Source organism: Gallinula chloropus, assembly GCF_964237585.1.
Source record: "Gallinula chloropus genome assembly, chromosome: 5".
Lineage (NCBI taxonomy): Eukaryota > Metazoa > Chordata > Aves > Gruiformes > Rallidae > Gallinula > Gallinula chloropus.
In genome coordinates this window covers 65767653-65784782 of record NC_140090.1, presented here as the reverse complement: position 1 = coordinate 65784782, position 17130 = coordinate 65767653, and the positions used below count along the sequence as shown (strand labels likewise).

The 17130-nt window shown below is 45.2% G+C and overlaps 2 protein-coding genes across 2 annotated transcripts; one reads left to right on the top strand and one right to left on the bottom strand.

The window, feature by feature from the left end:
- Positions 1 to 1892: 1892 nt before the first annotated feature.
- On the top strand, positions 1893 to 3378 carry LOC311192201 (homeobox protein vent1-like; the record flags this gene model as incomplete). Its single annotated transcript, XM_084264625.1, has 3 exons — positions 1893 to 2115; positions 2236 to 2468; positions 3016 to 3378. The coding sequence occupies 3 exons, from the start codon at positions 1893 to 1895 to the stop codon at positions 3376 to 3378; spliced, it is 819 nt and encodes a 272-aa protein (XP_084120751.1).
- Positions 3379 to 6306: 2928 nt separating this feature from the next.
- On the bottom strand, positions 6307 to 8237 carry LOC311192200 (uncharacterized protein; the record flags this gene model as incomplete). The annotated part of the gene is made up of 4 exons (XM_084264624.1): positions 6307 to 6678; positions 7417 to 7625; positions 7783 to 7967; positions 8146 to 8237. The coding sequence occupies 4 exons, from the start codon at positions 8235 to 8237 to the stop codon at positions 6307 to 6309; spliced, it is 858 nt and encodes a 285-aa protein (XP_084120750.1).
- Positions 8238 to 17130: the final 8893 nt, after the last annotated feature.

The following is a 17130-nucleotide window of genomic DNA, read 5'->3' as shown; positions in this document are numbered from 1 at the left end:
GGGTAGCAATGAGTAACCTATCCTTGTTTGACTGAACTCTGTCTAGGAAATGCTATTGAGTTTAAGCCATCTCCTATTATTGGGGGGGGGGGGAGGGGGGGGAGAGTGTGTGTGTGTATTGGCACTCAAGTATGTGTTTCTGACCCAGGGAGAGAGTCTGGTCTCCAGCACAGTGTTCAACTGCTTGGGCATTTGGCGTATCAGCCAAACTGTCAGTCTTGTGCCAGAGGTCAATGAACCTCCGTTAGTGCCTGTGCCCAGCGGGCCGATCTCTATCAGTCAGGGCTGTGCTGAAACGGCCTCTCCCATCTCTGCCTTTAGGGGCTGGTGTTGCAAACAAAGCTCCATGAGGAATACAGCTGCTGGATTCAGTGGGCTCGGTAAAGTGTTAGCATTACTCAAGGGCACCGGATTTACCGGTCTACTGGGGAGCAGAACTGGAGTGGCCCTTGGGGGTGGAAGGGATCAATAGTGCACTGTCTATGGACCTACAGAAACGCTTGAAACAGTGAAAATGGATATCACGAATGTGATTTTTATCCCCTGATCTCTCATCATAAGTTGTGTAGTTTTGAGGGGAGTAGAGGAGTTGGTTTGTTTGGGGTGTTTGTCTGTCTTGTCTTTCTTCAAAAAACTCCCCCCAAACAAATAAAAACCTAACCAAAAAAGAAACCCCCGAAAAAAAAAAAAACAAAAAAAAAACAGCCCCCAAAAAACAACACCCCCCCCCCCCCCAAAAAAAAACCCCAAAACCCAACCCAACTATCTATTGTGGGAACCGAGATCATCGCTCAGTTAAAAAGAAACAAGTTCCCACACCATTAGAGACAGGTTTATGGTGCCCATTTCTTTCCCTTGTGCACGCCTGTGGGAGTTCAGTGTAAGCTGAGGTCCTGTCAGTGCATTCACCCAGTTACTGGGATGCCGATTGTTTCCTCCAGTCTTTTGGAAACATCGAGGGTCAGAATGTGTGTTATCCAAGTATCACTACTGCCAGTGAGGTTGTGGTTGATGGGGTCTTTTCCACTTCGGCGGGTTAAAAACTGGGTGTAAATTGAACACAAGATGAGCCCGGACACGGACTGAGATGCCTGGGGTTGGGGGGGGGGGGGGGAGGGTGGGGGGGTGGTCGGTTTTGATATCCTCCCGGCAACGTCCTTCTCGGGAAGCAAGGTGTGGATTGGGATAGTTGAAGTTGATGAGGTGCGAGTTTCGCTGCTCACTTAGCGCTTTGATCGCTAAACTCCTTGGAAGCTCGTTGCGCTTGCTAGACAGACGGCGCCAAGTTCAAGCTGGGGAGGCCCGCGGCCCCGCTAACCCCACAACCCGGCCGTGGTCCCCGCGGGTTGGGGGCTCAGTCTCGGGGATAGAGACTTCTTGATAGCAGCCCCCCGTGGCTTTTCCCAGGGAAGCCAGTCTCCACAGCTCCCCCGAGGTGAAATGCCCGACGGCGGGGCTGGCAGCCCCACTGGCACCCACCTCATCCCGGCCTCGCTCCGCGTCCCGACAAGTGCGGACAGGGCCGAGAAGTGTCGGGACTGGTTTCAGGTACTACTGGCTCAATGCAGGACCCCGCAGCTGAAAAGGGACCGGGTAAAACCCCGCTGCTATGGCCACCGTCCGTATCTTTAAATGCCCCTTTGCGAGGCTGGGCCTTCCAGGGAGGGGGGCAAGTTTGCACTTCAAGGGGGATCTCCCCGACCCTCAGACACGCTGGAGCCAGGGGCTGTAGGCATTTGACAGACGCGTGAACTTTCCTCCTCGCTGGCAGCTGTTACCTTTGCTCGTTTCCCACTTTGATGTGGGTTCACACTTGCAAACGAGCCCTCCCGGGACCGGAGCGCCCATATAAGAGCAGGCCGAGCGCGGCCGTTCCCCAGCCCCTCTCCGCCATGAACCAGGACGAGCTGCCGTTGGCACAGACCAAGCCCCACGGGGTCAGACCCCACATCTGCTGCGCACCCCCTCCCCTAGCCCCCACTTCGCTCGGCAGTACCCCTCTCCTGGTCAGAGCCGAGCCCCGACGGGGCGGGGCTCCGCCGAGCGAGCCCTGCGTGGTGGAGCGGGGCCGAGCCGGTCCCCGGGAGCACACGGACGTGTATCCGTCAGAGACAGGTGGGTAAGGAGGGGACGACGCAAGCGGGATCTTGACTCCCGTCGGTATCACGGCGCGGCAGGACGAGGGGAGGGGGAGGCACGCCCCAAGCTTACCGCCTTCCTTCTTCTTTTTTACAGCCCCCGACGGCGGCTGCCTGAGTGCCGACGAGTCCTCGGGCTACGAAAGCGAGAGCGCGGGCGGCGACCGTGCCACGGCGGCGGGCGGGACCCGCGGGCGGCAGCGGCGGGCGCGGACCGCCTTCACCTCGGAGCAGGTCTGTCGGTTGGAGAAGACCTTCCAGCGCCAGAAGTACCTGGGAGCCTCGGAACGGAGGAAGCTGGCGGCCGCCTTGCAGCTCTCGGAGATCCAGGTGGGGCCCGGGGGAACCGGATCCTTCCCACCGCCGTCGGGAGGGGGCAGCCGGGCTCGGCGGTCTCGCATCAGCCTTCGCTGAGCTGAACAGACGTAGCTTCAGCCGGGTTTAGCAGCGGCTGTGGGAAGGGTAGTGGGAACCCTCGGGGATTGACGAGTTAACACTGGGGGAACTTGGGGGCACTTTCTGGCGGGGAGGTATCAAGGTTCCTTTATTTCTTATTCCTTAGCAAGGTAAACTATTCGTCTTTGACGTACAGCGATCTGCATAGACCTTGCAAAGCTTACACATACGGTCTATATGTAACCACTCAAAGTGATTACTCTAAAATCATTGGACACGAACACTCTTCCCCTCTACGTTCCCCCAGATCTGTTTCCTCGGTTAAGTAGGGCGAAAGCATCGGTCCAACCCTGTCAATTCAAGTGGAGCAAAATTGCAAAAGCAGCTGAAATACAATTGTTCATAGTTTGCACTTTATTTTCAAGCAAAGTTGTCCCTGATTTGTGTCTTCCACTCTCATCCTGTTCTTTTTGTTATTCAGATCAAGACCTGGTTTCAGAACCGGAGGATGAAACTGAAGAGGCAGATACAGGACCACCAGCACAGCCTCGTGTCCCCTGCTCCACTCTACAGCTACCTCTCAGGAACCCCACCAGCCCTGTTTCAGGATGGTCTCCACTTCCCCTTAGCTCCACAGCACCAGAGACTCCTGGCTTTTACCCCTGTGCCTGCTGTGCAGTTCAGCTTTCCCTTTCCCAGATATGATGCATCGCAAAGCACCTACTGCTTTATGGCAAATGAGCTGCCATACTACCATCATCGGCGCTTTCTTCCTGATCCTTCCTTCCATCCAGTTATCCAGAACAAAATGGACAAGCAGTACCACCCCATATATGCATTATAGGGGTGGAGGGAAGGGGCAGGCGAAGGAAAAGAAAGAATTGTGTGCTGTATTGTATCATTTTGTGCTCAGAATTTCACCTATTTGGAAGAATATCTGTTTATTATTTTAAATTAAATATGGAAATTATTTTATATTTGTAAAAAATCATATTAAAATTTATTTCATTTTGTGCCACTTAGTAATTTTTTGTTTTATATGTTGTCTTTAAAACAATGCTGGGCTACTATCTTCATTCAAAAGATAGTAGACTGAAAGTAAGGTACTGAAAGTGAACTGGAGGGAGAGAGGCAGTAGCAGAAACTTGCTTCTGCCAAATTTCCCATGGAGCAGGGCAAAGTCCAGTTTGAAATGGGCATGTTAAGAAAATGGTTTTTATTGCATGTCCCCAGTTTTCCATACATATATGTAACTAAAATCTGAACAGTTATACATGCCAACTCCATAAACATTGTTCTGCAATACAAACAACCATGGTCACCTGGATTCTTGTTTGGGGTAATGCGGAAGGATTTAGATGTTTTAATTGACTTTTCTATGCTTGTGCAGAGATATAGACTGTGTGTTGTTCAGTGTGTTTGGGAGTCAGTTGCATTGCAGTGTGCTTTTGGATAAGTGCATCCCCCAGGAGGAAGGTTAAACTATTGGTGAGTTTCTTTTTTGAAAATTATTGCTTTCCATTTCCAGTCCCATCTTCCACCTGCAACCTTACTGTTAATTAAGTTCAAACAGGAACGTTCTTTCCAACAGGAATGAAACCATTCAGGCCTTCAGTAAAGAATTTTGAAGCTTTACAATTGCCAAAACAAAAACTTTGTTTAAAAAAAATATATTCTGTTCATAGCGAAGCCTTGAAATTGTCTCTTAAGCTACATCACTGAATTAATCATGAGTGGGATTTTAAATCTTTGATTCACTACTGAATGAATGCCCATGTTAATTTCACATTGAACCCCTTTTTAGTAAACTAAACCCTTTAGAACAAATATTTAAAAGCAGTAGCTCAAGCTTTAGCTTTAGCAATCCTGACATTTGTTGGTAGCTTAGTTTTTCCTGGGATCAGTTTTCACTCCTCTCCTGAGTTTGGTTAACACTTATTAATTGATCTTTTAGACTTTCAGTTTCTTTAATTCACCTGAAAGTTTTTCTAAATGCATTAGAAACTGATTGCTGCCTTGTAGTCTAAATTTTCACCCTCCAACTCAGCAAGTCATCAAGTTTTGATGTAATAGCATAGGGTCTTTTCAATTGTGAAACTATGACTTGGAAGGGGGAAAGGGAATTTTCTCCAATTACAGTGTGCCAGATGTAATTTAACTCCAAGAGGATTCATGTTGACATGTTGGAAGGGAACTTACTGGTAGCTGGGGGAAGTAGGGTCTGGAATTGCAGGCTGACCATTTGTTAATAGTCATGCAGCACCTAACCTGCATTGTGTGGTAGTGCTCAAAGTGGCAGAAATGCAGCGTTTCCAGCTGCCTGGCTGCGTTTCAGAATGATGCTGTCCTGCTGAGGTACTGAGAAAGTCTCTTGGGGAGATTCTTTCAAGTGTCTTTTCTGCCCCCTAGACAGGAAAAGTAGGGGTGCCTGTGAGCAGGTACAGAGGTAACCTTGCTATCGTCAAATCCTCAGGGATTTCCTTTTCGCTAGAGGCCATAATCTAACAGGACACAGGAGGCAGGAATCTGGATGTAAGAATGTCTGCTCCTGTATCTCAAGGCCCCTGTTGTGTACCAGAGGATGTCAGCTTTGCTCTCCTTGGCCCCACAACACGACTGTTAATGGGAGGGGAAGGAAGGGAAGGCACAGCACCAGGCTTATTCTAAGCCCTGTTTGTCGACTTTTTTTTTTCTCTTCCCTCCTTAGGACCAACCCCTGGAAGAGAGGGGTTTTCTCCTTTGGGGTGTTTTGGGGGTTTTGGGGGGTTTTTTTGGTTTTGTTTTGTTTTCTTTTCTTTTCTTTTCCTTGTTCTCTTGCCAATTGCAAAGTAGTCTAACCATCACCTGTCAAGCAGGTTAGGATGGTCGGGACAGACGAGATGTAATTGCAGTTGCTGCAGCTGCTTTATGCTGATGCAAGGTCTCTTGTTTCCTCATTATTCGCTAAAGGCTGAGCTTTGCCATTCTCTATGAAGCTTTGGGATTTTTAGGAATAGCCTTGATATCAAGGCTAACAAAATTCTGCAGCTTTAAGTTAGCAAGGATGCCAAGCTACAGGCAAAAGTTTAGAAGTAAAACCAGAAACATTTCCATTTTAAGTGTTGCAGAAGACCTGGACTTGTGAACAACAATGTTTTCATCACCAAATTTAATACAGTCAACAAATGACATGCAAATAATTTCTTGGCCTCACCTCTCTTTAAATGCTTAAGTGGAATATCTATACCAATAAATGGGATACCCCTTTAGGAATGGTGCAGAATATACAGATTAAAAATAAAAGACAGTACTGGACAATTTGTTCAGTTTTGCTCACAGGGCTGTCACCTTTAGTACCATTTTTGCTTAAATACTTTTGCTGTAGTTTGTAAGTCTTTCCTTAAAAAAATCACGATTAAGTAGAATGGTCAGTTTTTAACACTTAGCTGTAACATCATATAATTACTGTGTAATTTGAAGTGTAAAGAATACTTTTTCAGAGGACATCCCCACATGGTCATTTGCTGAAAATAAACATTTGGATAGGAAAATTTATATTGAATCTTCAATACAGTATAGTGTGGACCGTAAGGTAAGTTTCAAGGCTTCCACTTCCACCCTTGGTATTACTTCTCCAATAGACAGATTCTTTTCTCCTTTAACATAACCCCCAAAAGTTGATTTAAATAATAAAACTGAGTTATCAATCTATTTAATATAAACAAAATAAGTTAAATAATTACTTTCAGAGATATTTGGCTGTTCTAATTTAGACTATAGATAATTAGCATTTTTAACAGGAAGGAAGATATGACTGGAACCTCAGTCTTTTATGGTCATCAGTCAGAGTCATTGCCGGAATTACAGAAGGGTAACGAGCTAATCCTGGACTAGGAGGCAACAGCAGAGCTGGACTTGGCAAAACTGGCTGAAGAGACTGAGCAGGAACAGAAGGTAACAACAAGGCAGGGCTTGGCACAGCTGGGTGAAGGGAAACAGCAGAGTTAGAGGAGACATTGGTCTCCATCCCACGAGAATAACTGGAGGCAACAATATCTGGATAACAATGATAGGGCAGAAATAAGTTTGAGAAAAGAGCTTCCACCCTGGCATCTTGAGTCTGGCGTTTAAATTTCATACGACGATTCTGAAACCAGGTTTTTATCTGAGGATAAGAAAGAAAGAGTCAAGAACCAAGCCACTTGTCCCCTTTCTATATAGCAAGACATCCTAAAGTTAGAGTAACAGAATTGCTGTTGATAGTTATAAGACTTAGGGCTAATAACATTGATATATATTCAGCGTAAGGTAAATTGTCTTGGCATGAGGAGGAATCCGTAACAGCAACATGGCAAGCCAACTACTCAGAGGTTTGGACGAGGGTTGTTACTACAGACTGGTGTAGCAGAATTAGAAGGACTGGGTAAGTCTCATTCTCTGAAGAGAGAAATCCTGCGATGCTATTAACTACACACACAATTTTAAGGAAAAAAGGAGCCAGAAATTTTAAATTCTGGTGATGATAAAAGTACTTCTACCTCCGATGAGGATTCACCTTTTGAGGTTTGTATTGGCCGATTTCCATTTGTGCGCTGTCTCTGGCTTAACACACCACTGGGGCAGGCAGCAGCCCTGTGCCGGCTGAAGCAGGTGCGCTGGCCTGGCCTGCCTGAGCTCGTTACCTGTCAGAGGGACGGGGCTGACAGGCGGTCTGAGCCGCCGCACCTGCGGGCGCGGTCACTGCCCCGCCGCCCCCCCGATGATCGTGAGGTGCCCAACAAGGCGAACGCGACCTGGGGACGCCTCTCCTCTCCTGCAGTTTTTAGGAGGGGTGCGAGGGCCGAGGCCGCGCAGCGCCCGTCTCCCCTCCCGGGTGGAGGGCAGAGGCGGGCTCGGAAATCACCTGGCTCTGGGAGAGGTTCAGCACGGCGGCCAGGCGCCGCTTCTCGCTGGTGCCGATGTAGCGCTGCTCGCGAAAGCTCCGCTCCAGCTCCTGCAGCTGCGCGGCCGAGAACTTGGTGCGGGGTCGCCCGGGCACGGGGCCGCCGCCCGCCTCCGCTTCGTGCCCGGGGCTGCTGCGGTCCGCGGCATCATCCCGGTCCCGGCGCGGGGCTGCGGGATACAGGATGCGGGTGTCGGGGGGATGTCGGGCCGCGCGGGCGGTGACGCAGGCAGCAGCCGCACGTGCGGCTACTGTCCCGCGACGGTCTCAAGGCCGCCGCCAACGGTCTCGCCGCGCGACCCCCCCGCGAGCGAAGGCGGGACTCACCGAAGGCCGGCGGACTCTCCTGGCTGCCGGTGCCGCCGGGCGGGGAGGGGGGTCGGCGGGCCGCGGCTGCGGGCTGGGCTCGGCCGCGGCTGCTCTGGGCCAGCCACTCCACCGAGAAGGGTCCCTTCTCCATCCCCGCTGGTGCTGGTGCTGGCGGCGTTCCTCTCCCGCTGAAGCCGTCCCGGCTACGGGGCAAACATTTAAAGCGCCTTCTAGGACTTGGTTTGAAAAGACCGCAAGGCATCAAATGAGGCTGAGAACAAAGGACCCCATTGAGAGGTGCTTTAATCTCCCCTTTCAGGTGATTGTTACATCCGCCTAATCTCTGAACGCGGTAGTTAGCAGAACTCAAAGCTACCTGACCTGGCGCCAAGTTCAGCTCCGAATCCCTCTCCGAGTGGTCTCTTTGACCACGTAGCTGCTGATAATTGCATCGCGGCCTCTGCGCTTTCCATGCTGCCCAAACTGGCCTACGGCTCCTGAACTACACCGTCATTTTCAATCTTTGTCTCCTGGTACGCAGGACAAGGATTCACAAAGCATTGGTTATAAAGGCGGACATAGAGGCCTGTTCTGTGAGTGCTAAACCCAAGTCTGGAGTCTCTCTTGCGTGTTCCGTGCAAGGTTTAGAAGCGTTCCATTTTCTTACCAGCAAAGCAGAGTGACCTGAGGTAGGAATGAGTAGTCCTCGAGCCTGCAAACAGGTAAAAATTATGGAGAAACACCAGTATCTTCCCAGTATGTCTACGAGTAACACGCTGCTCTTTGTCAGGTCAGGGTGGGTGGATATTGTTTGAACCAGGAATTAGTTGGAAATGCGATGATAAATATTTTTTTGCTGCTGTCCGTGAAGTAGAGTGCAGCATTTAGGATTTTCATCTTCCTCTGAAGTGCAGTTTATGTGGTATCAGAGTTTTAAAGAAATCTCCAGGGAGAGAAAGTTTGAAACTAGATCACAGTGGCATTAGGATGGCAATTTGTTAAATCGTTTGTGGGAAGAAGGGTAAGAAGTTTTGAATTCTCTAATAAGTATTAGAAAGAGTTACTTATTAAGCAAAAGATTAAGCAATGAGCAGTTGTGTTTCAGGATCTTGGGTGAGTCGACAAAATGAGCAGTTGGCTTGGATTATATCTGTTCATGTCTTAAAGCATCCTTTCCCTGCAGCACAAGAAAGAAATATGTGCATTTCAAAGCAAACAGTTCTGATGTTCTTATAAAGTTGATCAAAGAAGAGGAGTGTAAACTGTTCAGAGGCAGTCTGTTCAGGGATGCTTCAGATAAGGGTGAGAAAAGAACCACTTTTACGGTCTGAAGTGGATCTGGGATGGTACAGTCCTTATCCTCTGCAAACACAGGCTAACGCATTTACAGGTTGTTTCAGTAAACAGCCACTATGTAGAGTCGGAGATAATGAACAAGCTTTCACGCAGAGCTTAACATGTTTGAGACAACTTGTTAATTCTTAGACTTCAAAGATCTTCATGTCATCTTTTATAAACGGTGATGTATTTGTAGTGAGATGGCAAGAGTCAGATAATTCCACCCTTCTAGCTCTTTTTCCTGTAAGGTTTTCTACGTTTTCTCAGGTAGGAACATTGTTTTCTCCCACAAAATGTAATTGGACTTGCACCCTGGTTTGTTAAGTATGCTGAAACATGACATAGGGAAGAAATTTTTAGATGCTGACTTGAAATAGTCTCCGTACATACAACTACAGTTACAAAGTCCTTTGCTCTTGTAATAACGAGAGTATCTTGAATATCCATCTGGGTAGTCTGTTTTTATTATCAGCATGAAACTTCTAGGAGGTGACTAGATAGGCTTCCAAGTGAATAAATGACTTTGCATAGGTGACACTTCACATTTTACTGAAAAGCTTATCTGTGTAGACTAACGGGGATGGTAGTTGCTTTGTCTTCATGTGCTTCTAATCCCGCCCCCCGGTCGTGTCCGTCCTCCGTGTCCCCCCCCCCCCCCCCCCCCCCCCCCCCCAGCAATCCATAGCTTTTAAAAACATTTAAGACGTCGCAAAGTACAAGTGAAAATTTTTCTTTTTTTAATGGGACCTCCTCCCCCCAAAAAAATCCCTACCGACCAACTCCCCCAACCCGAAAGCAGAAACCGCAGAGAAATGTGAGGATTCTTTTTCTGCATTTACGCAACTAAATAAATCTTTAAAAAACCCACAACAAACCAACCAACCAAAACACCCCAGAAAAAAAAAACAGTGTTTCTTCAACTACTATTGCCAAACAGTCTGCTTTGAGGACAATCGAGGAGTATAGTCTTGAACCTTAGTTGTAACAGTATGGAAAAATTACTGGGAAACAATTCAGTGTTCAGGAAGATTTGACTGAAATGGACCATTACATATATTTTTAATTAGTTTAGTTCCTAGTCCTACAAACCTGCAAATTAATCCCAGAAAGGTTAAAGCTTTGTCTGGAAAAATGATAAATGATACTTCATAGACAGTTTCTGAAGTGAATTGTATTACATGTAGTGTTACAGGCAACATCTAATCAGAGGGGTAAGTACGACATCATTCCTTTATGATTGTTTCTAATTGTTTATTGTTATTGTGCTTATTTTAATAGATGGAAAAAAATCTACAAAAGGATTGCTACTATGGTGTCAGCTTTTAAATTTTGTCTAAATGAAACTTGTGCTTTTTTAATAAAACTGTCAATCATTGATGATGTTATCTGACTGGGTTTTACAGTTTCTAGGAGAAACCCCTTCATTTCAAGAGACCCAGGAAACAAATATATTTTTGTAGTAGACCATGCTTTCAGACGTATGATATCGTTATGCTTCTGTCATCCTTTTTTTCATGGAACTGAATCTCCTGAGAAAGTCTTTCTAGAATTTTTCTTTCCCTCCTCTGAAGTAGTTGACTTCGAAATAGTACTTAGGAAGCTAGAAGTTGGGATTTCTGCATTGTCCAGCTCTTTTTGAAAATCAAGTATCTCTTTGACTGGTGCTGATGGTGAATCTGCTTTATCTGCTGTTCGTAAAAAATGTTCATAGACTTGTGTCACAATTGCTCTGAGAATTTTTGCTGCAATCGCTTTAAAACCCAATGCTACTAATTGTAATTTATAATTGTAAACACCACAGGCATACCATTAAGAACTTTTGTTGCTTTTGGGGTAAATTAAAATATATAAATGCTATTGTGTTGCTGTAACTGTTGGCAGAAAACTATGTAGGCATAGAAGTGGATCTGGTGGCTGCCTCTGTCTTAAATACCGCCCATTTATTGTACACAGAAGTAGATAACAGTGACTAAACTTTCCTGTGTTAGCATGTGACTGCACTATGTGTTCTCCTATGTTAGAAACAAAATGTGCTATTTCTTATTTTTAAAGGTGCTTACCATTATTTAACATAATTGTTTTCCTGTAAGACCTTTCTGCTGTAGTGTGTTTTGTGTGTTAGGTTTTTGTTGGTGGAGATTTTGTTTTCTTTTGGATTTTTTTTTTTTTGTGCGTGTCCTAATTAATAACAAAGCTGGGTTTTTTTGCTAGACCATTGAGTATGCATTGTTAGAACAAACCTACACAGGGAGCTCAACAAAACTAGAAGAGGGAGTATGAGTGGCTCTAAAGGTGATAATCACAAGAAAACATACGTTTGAAGTGAGTATATATTTTTTTAAATGCTAATGTTCATGCACTGAGTGCTATTATGATGATTACCCAAGATAGAGAATATAGCTCGAGGCAAAGCCTCCGTTCAAAGGGGGATGGAGTGATTGTAATGCCATAAGTGACCATCACATGAGGGCAATTACAATTTAAAGGGTAATTGCTGCGTGTTTCTAGTTAGCAATTAACAATCAGCAGGTCCTGTGATGAAACATCTAATTTTCCATTGATTATTAGCACTTTCTATGAACACATCGATTACAAAAAGCGTAATCACCCAAACTTTGAATGTAAATAGTAAGCTAGAGAAATGTAGTAGAGGTTTAATAATCTTTCTTGACTGAGATCTGAATGAAAAAGTTTGGTATCAGTTATAACTATGTTTTCTTTTGTCTATTTAAGTGTCTTGTTGAAATATATTTTTGAAGGATATCGTTAATTAGTGTGGTTTTAGTCATTGCATCAGTTCCTACAAAGCAACAGTTATTCTCATGGTGTTGGTTTTATTATGGAAAATACTAATGTGTAGAAGCTATACTAGGATTTGTCAGTATGCCAGCAGTGAAACTAAACAGTAAAAACCAAAGGAGACATGTTAATTAAATAATTTCAATAAATACTAAGGGCATTAATCAGATAAAAATGTTACCTACCACGTTTATCTTTACTTCATACAAATGATGCATCTAGCTAAATGAAATGTGTTGAGTAGAACTTACAGCCTGCTGCTGTTGAAGGGTTTTGTTTCACTCCTCCCTCTTTCTGGGCATGCTTTTCCCCTGCATGCTCTGAGTTTAGGTAACTGATCTATCAGGGAGTCCGTTTAGGTTTCTAAGCTAGCAGGAAACAAACAGGAAAAAAAAGTAAATTTCTTCTCTCACTGAGAAGTTGGATGGGCTCTCTAAGTGGCACAGGGAAATGTATGGAACATAGAAGGGAAGAGGAAGAAGCAAGATGATTCCTGTTAGTAGTGAATATATAAATAAATGCCAGTCAATGGGTCTGTATAATTACTTAATTTCACCAGATAGAGAGACTAAGGTAAGTTCTGGGGTGATGTACCAACACACGTGCAGCTCACTACTGAATAAATATCACTTTTTAAAGTATGACTTAATGGCTTCCTCTTTGCCAGTTTATCTGATTAGATTAATTCGATCCCATAGTATATCCTCTGCTCCTTGCTCTTCTACGTTACCATTTGAATGTCGCTTCCTTGCACTGGTGCAAGGCCTCTTCTACCCTCCTGAACTACGTCATCTAGTGGCATGTCAACAGATTCTGCTTCGGGTACTACAATGGGCTATGAGCAGCACTGCCGTTTGTTGTTTAAGTACTATCCATTTGTGATTCAGCTGTAGTTGAGTGACAGTTTGATTTTAACAGTGTGTTGTAATCCAATAAATGAATGATCTGTTATTGCTTTCAGGTTCCCTCTGCCAGTGGGTAATCACAAGATCACAAGAATCACAAGGTTGGAAGAGACCTTTGAAGATCATCAAGTCCAACCATTCCCATCCTATGCTAAACCATATCCCTAAGTACCTCATCTACCCTTTTTTTGAACACATCCAGGGAAGGTGACTCAACCACCTCCCTGGGCAGCCTGTTCCAGGCCCTGGCAACTCTTTCAGTAAAAAATATTTTTCTAATATCCAATCTAAACCTGCCCTGGCACAGCTTCATGCCATTTCCCCTTGTTCTATCTCCTGTCACCTGGCTGAAGAAACCATTGCCCACCTCTCTACCACCTCCTTTCAGGTAGTTGTAGGTGGTGATAAGGTCTCCCCTCAGCCTCCTCTTCTCCAGGCTAAACATCCCCAGCTCCCTCAGCTGTTCCTCATATGATTTTCCCTCCAGCCCCTTCACCAGCCTGGTTGCCCTTCTCTGCACTTGCTCAAGGACCTCAATGCCCTTTTTATGGTGGGGAGCCCAGAACTGCACACAGTACTCAAGGTGTGGCCTCACCAATGCCGAGTACAGGGGCACAATTACCCCCCTAGACCTACTGGCCACACTGTTTTTGATACAAGCCAAGATGCCATTGGCCTTCTTGGCTGCCCAGGCACACTGCTGGCTCTCATTCAGCCTGGTGTCAACCAACACCCCTAGATCCTTCTCTTCCTGACAGCTCTCCAGCCAACCTCCCCCAAATCTGTAGTGTTGCATGGGGTTGTTATGTCTCATGTGCAGCACTCTACACTTGGCCTTGTTAAACTTCATCCCGTTGGTCTCAGCCCATCAGTCCTGTCTGTTCAGGTCCCTCTGAAGAGCCTCCCTACCCTCAGGCAGATCAACACTTCCTCCTAATTTAGTGTCATCTGCAAATTTACTGAGGGAGCATTCAATCCCTTCATCGAGGTCATTGATAAAGATGTTGAACAAGACTGGACCCAGGACTGAGCCCTGGGGGACGCCACTCGTGACCGGCCTCCAGCTGGATTTGGTTCCATTCACCACCACCCTTTGGGTCCATCCATCCAGCCAGTTTTTAATGCAGTTGAGGATTCACCTGTCCAGGCCAGTGGCAGCCAGTTTCTCAGTCAGAATGCTGTGAGAAACGGTGTCAAAGGCTTTACTGAGGTCGAGGTAGACCACATCCACAGCCTTCCCCTTGTCCATTAAGCGGGTCACCTTGTCATAGGAGGTGATCAGGTTAGTTTGGCAGGATCTACCTTTTGTAAACCCATGTTGACTAGGCCTGACCCCCTAGCCAACACGCATGTGCTGCATGATAGCTCCCAAGATGACCCTCTCCATGATCTTTCCTGGGACTGAGGTCAGGCTGACAGGCCTGTAATTCCCTGGATCCTCCCTCCGGCCATTCTTATATATGGGGGTAACATCTGCCAGCCTCCAGTTGAGTGGAACTTCCCCAGTCTGCCAGGATTGCTGGTAGATGATGGATAGGGGTTTGTCTAGCACATCTGCCAGCTCTTTCAGCACCCTTGGGTGAATCCCATCAGGTCCCATTGACTTGTTAGTGTCTAACTGGCCAAGTAGGTCACTAATAATTTCCTCCTTAACCATGGGAATGATGCTATTCTTCCTCTCTCTGTCAGCCAGATCCTGAGGATGACTACTCAGGGAATAACCATCTTTACTACTATAGACTGAGGTAAAGAAGGAATTAAGGACCTCAGCCTTGTCCTTATCCCTTGTCACTAATGTTCCCTCAGTATCCAACAATGGCTGGAGATTCATCTTGATCCTCCTCTTACTGTTAATGTACCTATAGAAGGACCTTTTATTATCTTTTACAGAACTGGCCAGTTTGAGTTCCAGTTCAGCTTTAGCCCTTCTGACTTTCTCCCTACATGATCTCACTAAATTCCTATAGTCGGCCCAAGATACCTGCCCCTTCTTCCAAAGGTCATATTTTTCCCTCTTTTCCCGAAGATCTTCCTGGATGTCCCCTAAGCAAGTAATGCTTGCTTAAAAAATGCAAGCCAATGCTTTTTTATAATAAAAATTCAAATAGTGGTTAATCTTAATTTTACACTATTGATGCATTATAAAACACACTAAAGATAAGAAAATAAAGCAAGGATATTTGTTTTTAAAAAAACCCCTCCAAACCAACAAACCCATCTTGAAGGAAATTTTTCCTTGATGGAAGAAACAAGTTGTTTGATAGTTCATTAGCCTTTCTTTATGGTAAGGCTTTCCCTTTCTCTTTCTGCTTTCCCTTCTTCACTTGATCTACAGCTTCCTATGCGTACAGCAGATAAGATTTTGATCTTGCAGAATGCAGTAGTCCTATGGGGGGAAAAAAGGACTGAGAGAATTTAATTCAGACAGCATTGTAACACTTGTTTTATTAAGTAGAATTCGGAGTTTATGAGTAATTCCAGTATATTTTAACTTTTCAGCTCCTTGTAGATTGCTTAATATTTACAAAGATTTTTTTTTTTTTTTTTTTTAGAAAACACAGCGTGGATGTGTATCAAAGCTCACTGTCAAAACATTGATTTTGCTGACAGGAGTAAACATTTTAATCCCGAATTGTGGAGGGGGTTTTTATTATAGAAACAGATGGTTTACAGAAACAGGAGAGAGGAGAATAAATTTAAAGGCCCAAAATTCCTTCCTTCCAGCAATAGCTTTTGTCTTTGCATCTGCTTCGCAAAAATCAAGTCCTTTCTTTCCTTCATCTCTGCTTTTGTAAACCCAATCTCTTTTGATTTGACGCGCTGTATCCACTGTCAGTCTCTCCATCGCAGTTTAGCGCTTCCCTCTCTCCGACTGCGCCGGGGAAGAGTCAGCAGGGGGAGCGCCAGGAGCGCGGGAGAGCTGCTTCTGGTTGGGGCGCCGCGGGGGGAGCAGTGCTGCCGGTCCCCGCAGCCCCGAGCTCAGCGTGCCACAGCAGAGGGAAAGGTTTCGGGGAATGCTGAAACCCAGCGCGTCCGTCTCCGAAGTTTGTGTGAAATCCAATTGGTTTGAATTGGTTGTCTTGTTGAAAGCTGGAAGGATTTTCATGAGGAAAAGAACAGATATGCACCTAATACTTCTAGTGTGTCTGGTTGAAGTATTGGAAGTTGGGAGAATTAGAGTTCATTAAATAAATTGCTATAGCATTTGCTTGATATAGTAAAACCCCCCCCCCCCCCAACAGATTAGTCCCAAGCAGCTCTTTTAGGTCAGGTATTGAGTCAGTATTTTGAGTGGCTTGTTGTCTCTTTACATACACCCCCACCCCCACCCATCCACCCCCAGCATGAGTGGTCTGTAAACTAGCATTCAGCTACAGTTCTTCGGGTGGTGGGAAACAAATGCACAAACAAAACCCCCACCACTTAACAATGAAAAGCTATTTGAAGTTTGGTGTATTTTTTTTTTTTTTTTTTAACCTAAATCAAGTATCTTTTCCTCTCTGTATGTTTTTGGGAAAATTTAACCAACAATCAGAAAACTAGCCTGAATTGGTGCGAGGTGAGGTGGAGGAGGGTATGAGAGACAGCTCCTTTTCAGCATCTGTGAGCTGTGTAATCTATTCAATTTTTCATACAGAACTGGACTGTACTTGTGTAGTAAGGGAACTGAGCTCTTGGCATCTAAAAAAAAAAAGCTTTATGTAGATGCTGGAATTCTATATTAAAATGCTTTAGATGTAATTGAAACCCACTGTGTTTATCAGTATCTTCCAATAGGTAAAATAAAGAAGAGATGATTAAGAAAAACAACTATTCCTAAGTGGCTAAGTGTACTAAACAGCTGAATAACAGTTCAAAACTTGAGTTTGCTCAGATCCCAGAGACTTGTTCTGAAGTGATGTTATTTGCACCATTGAATTTCTCTTGCAGCATTTGTGAAGAAAATCTCATTTCTACTTCCAGTTGATTTGTTTGAACTATTTGTGCTCCTTAGAGAACAGTTCCACAGCTGTAAGTGACCTTACCTAATAGACTACACTGCTGTTGCATTTACCTTTTCAGCTTCTGGTTGCGCACTCCTGTTCCCTAACTTTCGCTAGTACTGACAGTTTTGGATACCTCTATTCTTAGAGGAGGTCTGATTCATGCATAACCCACTATCATAACAGAAAACTCTTTTTGCTTTTTTTTAACTTCTGCATTACCAAGTTTAAGTCGTTTGAAAATTGCCATACAGTGAATTCAGGAAGAGAATATCAGGGCAGGAGGAAGGGGATTGGGATCTCACCCATTCTACCCTTTTCACTGCTTTGAAGTTGTAAGT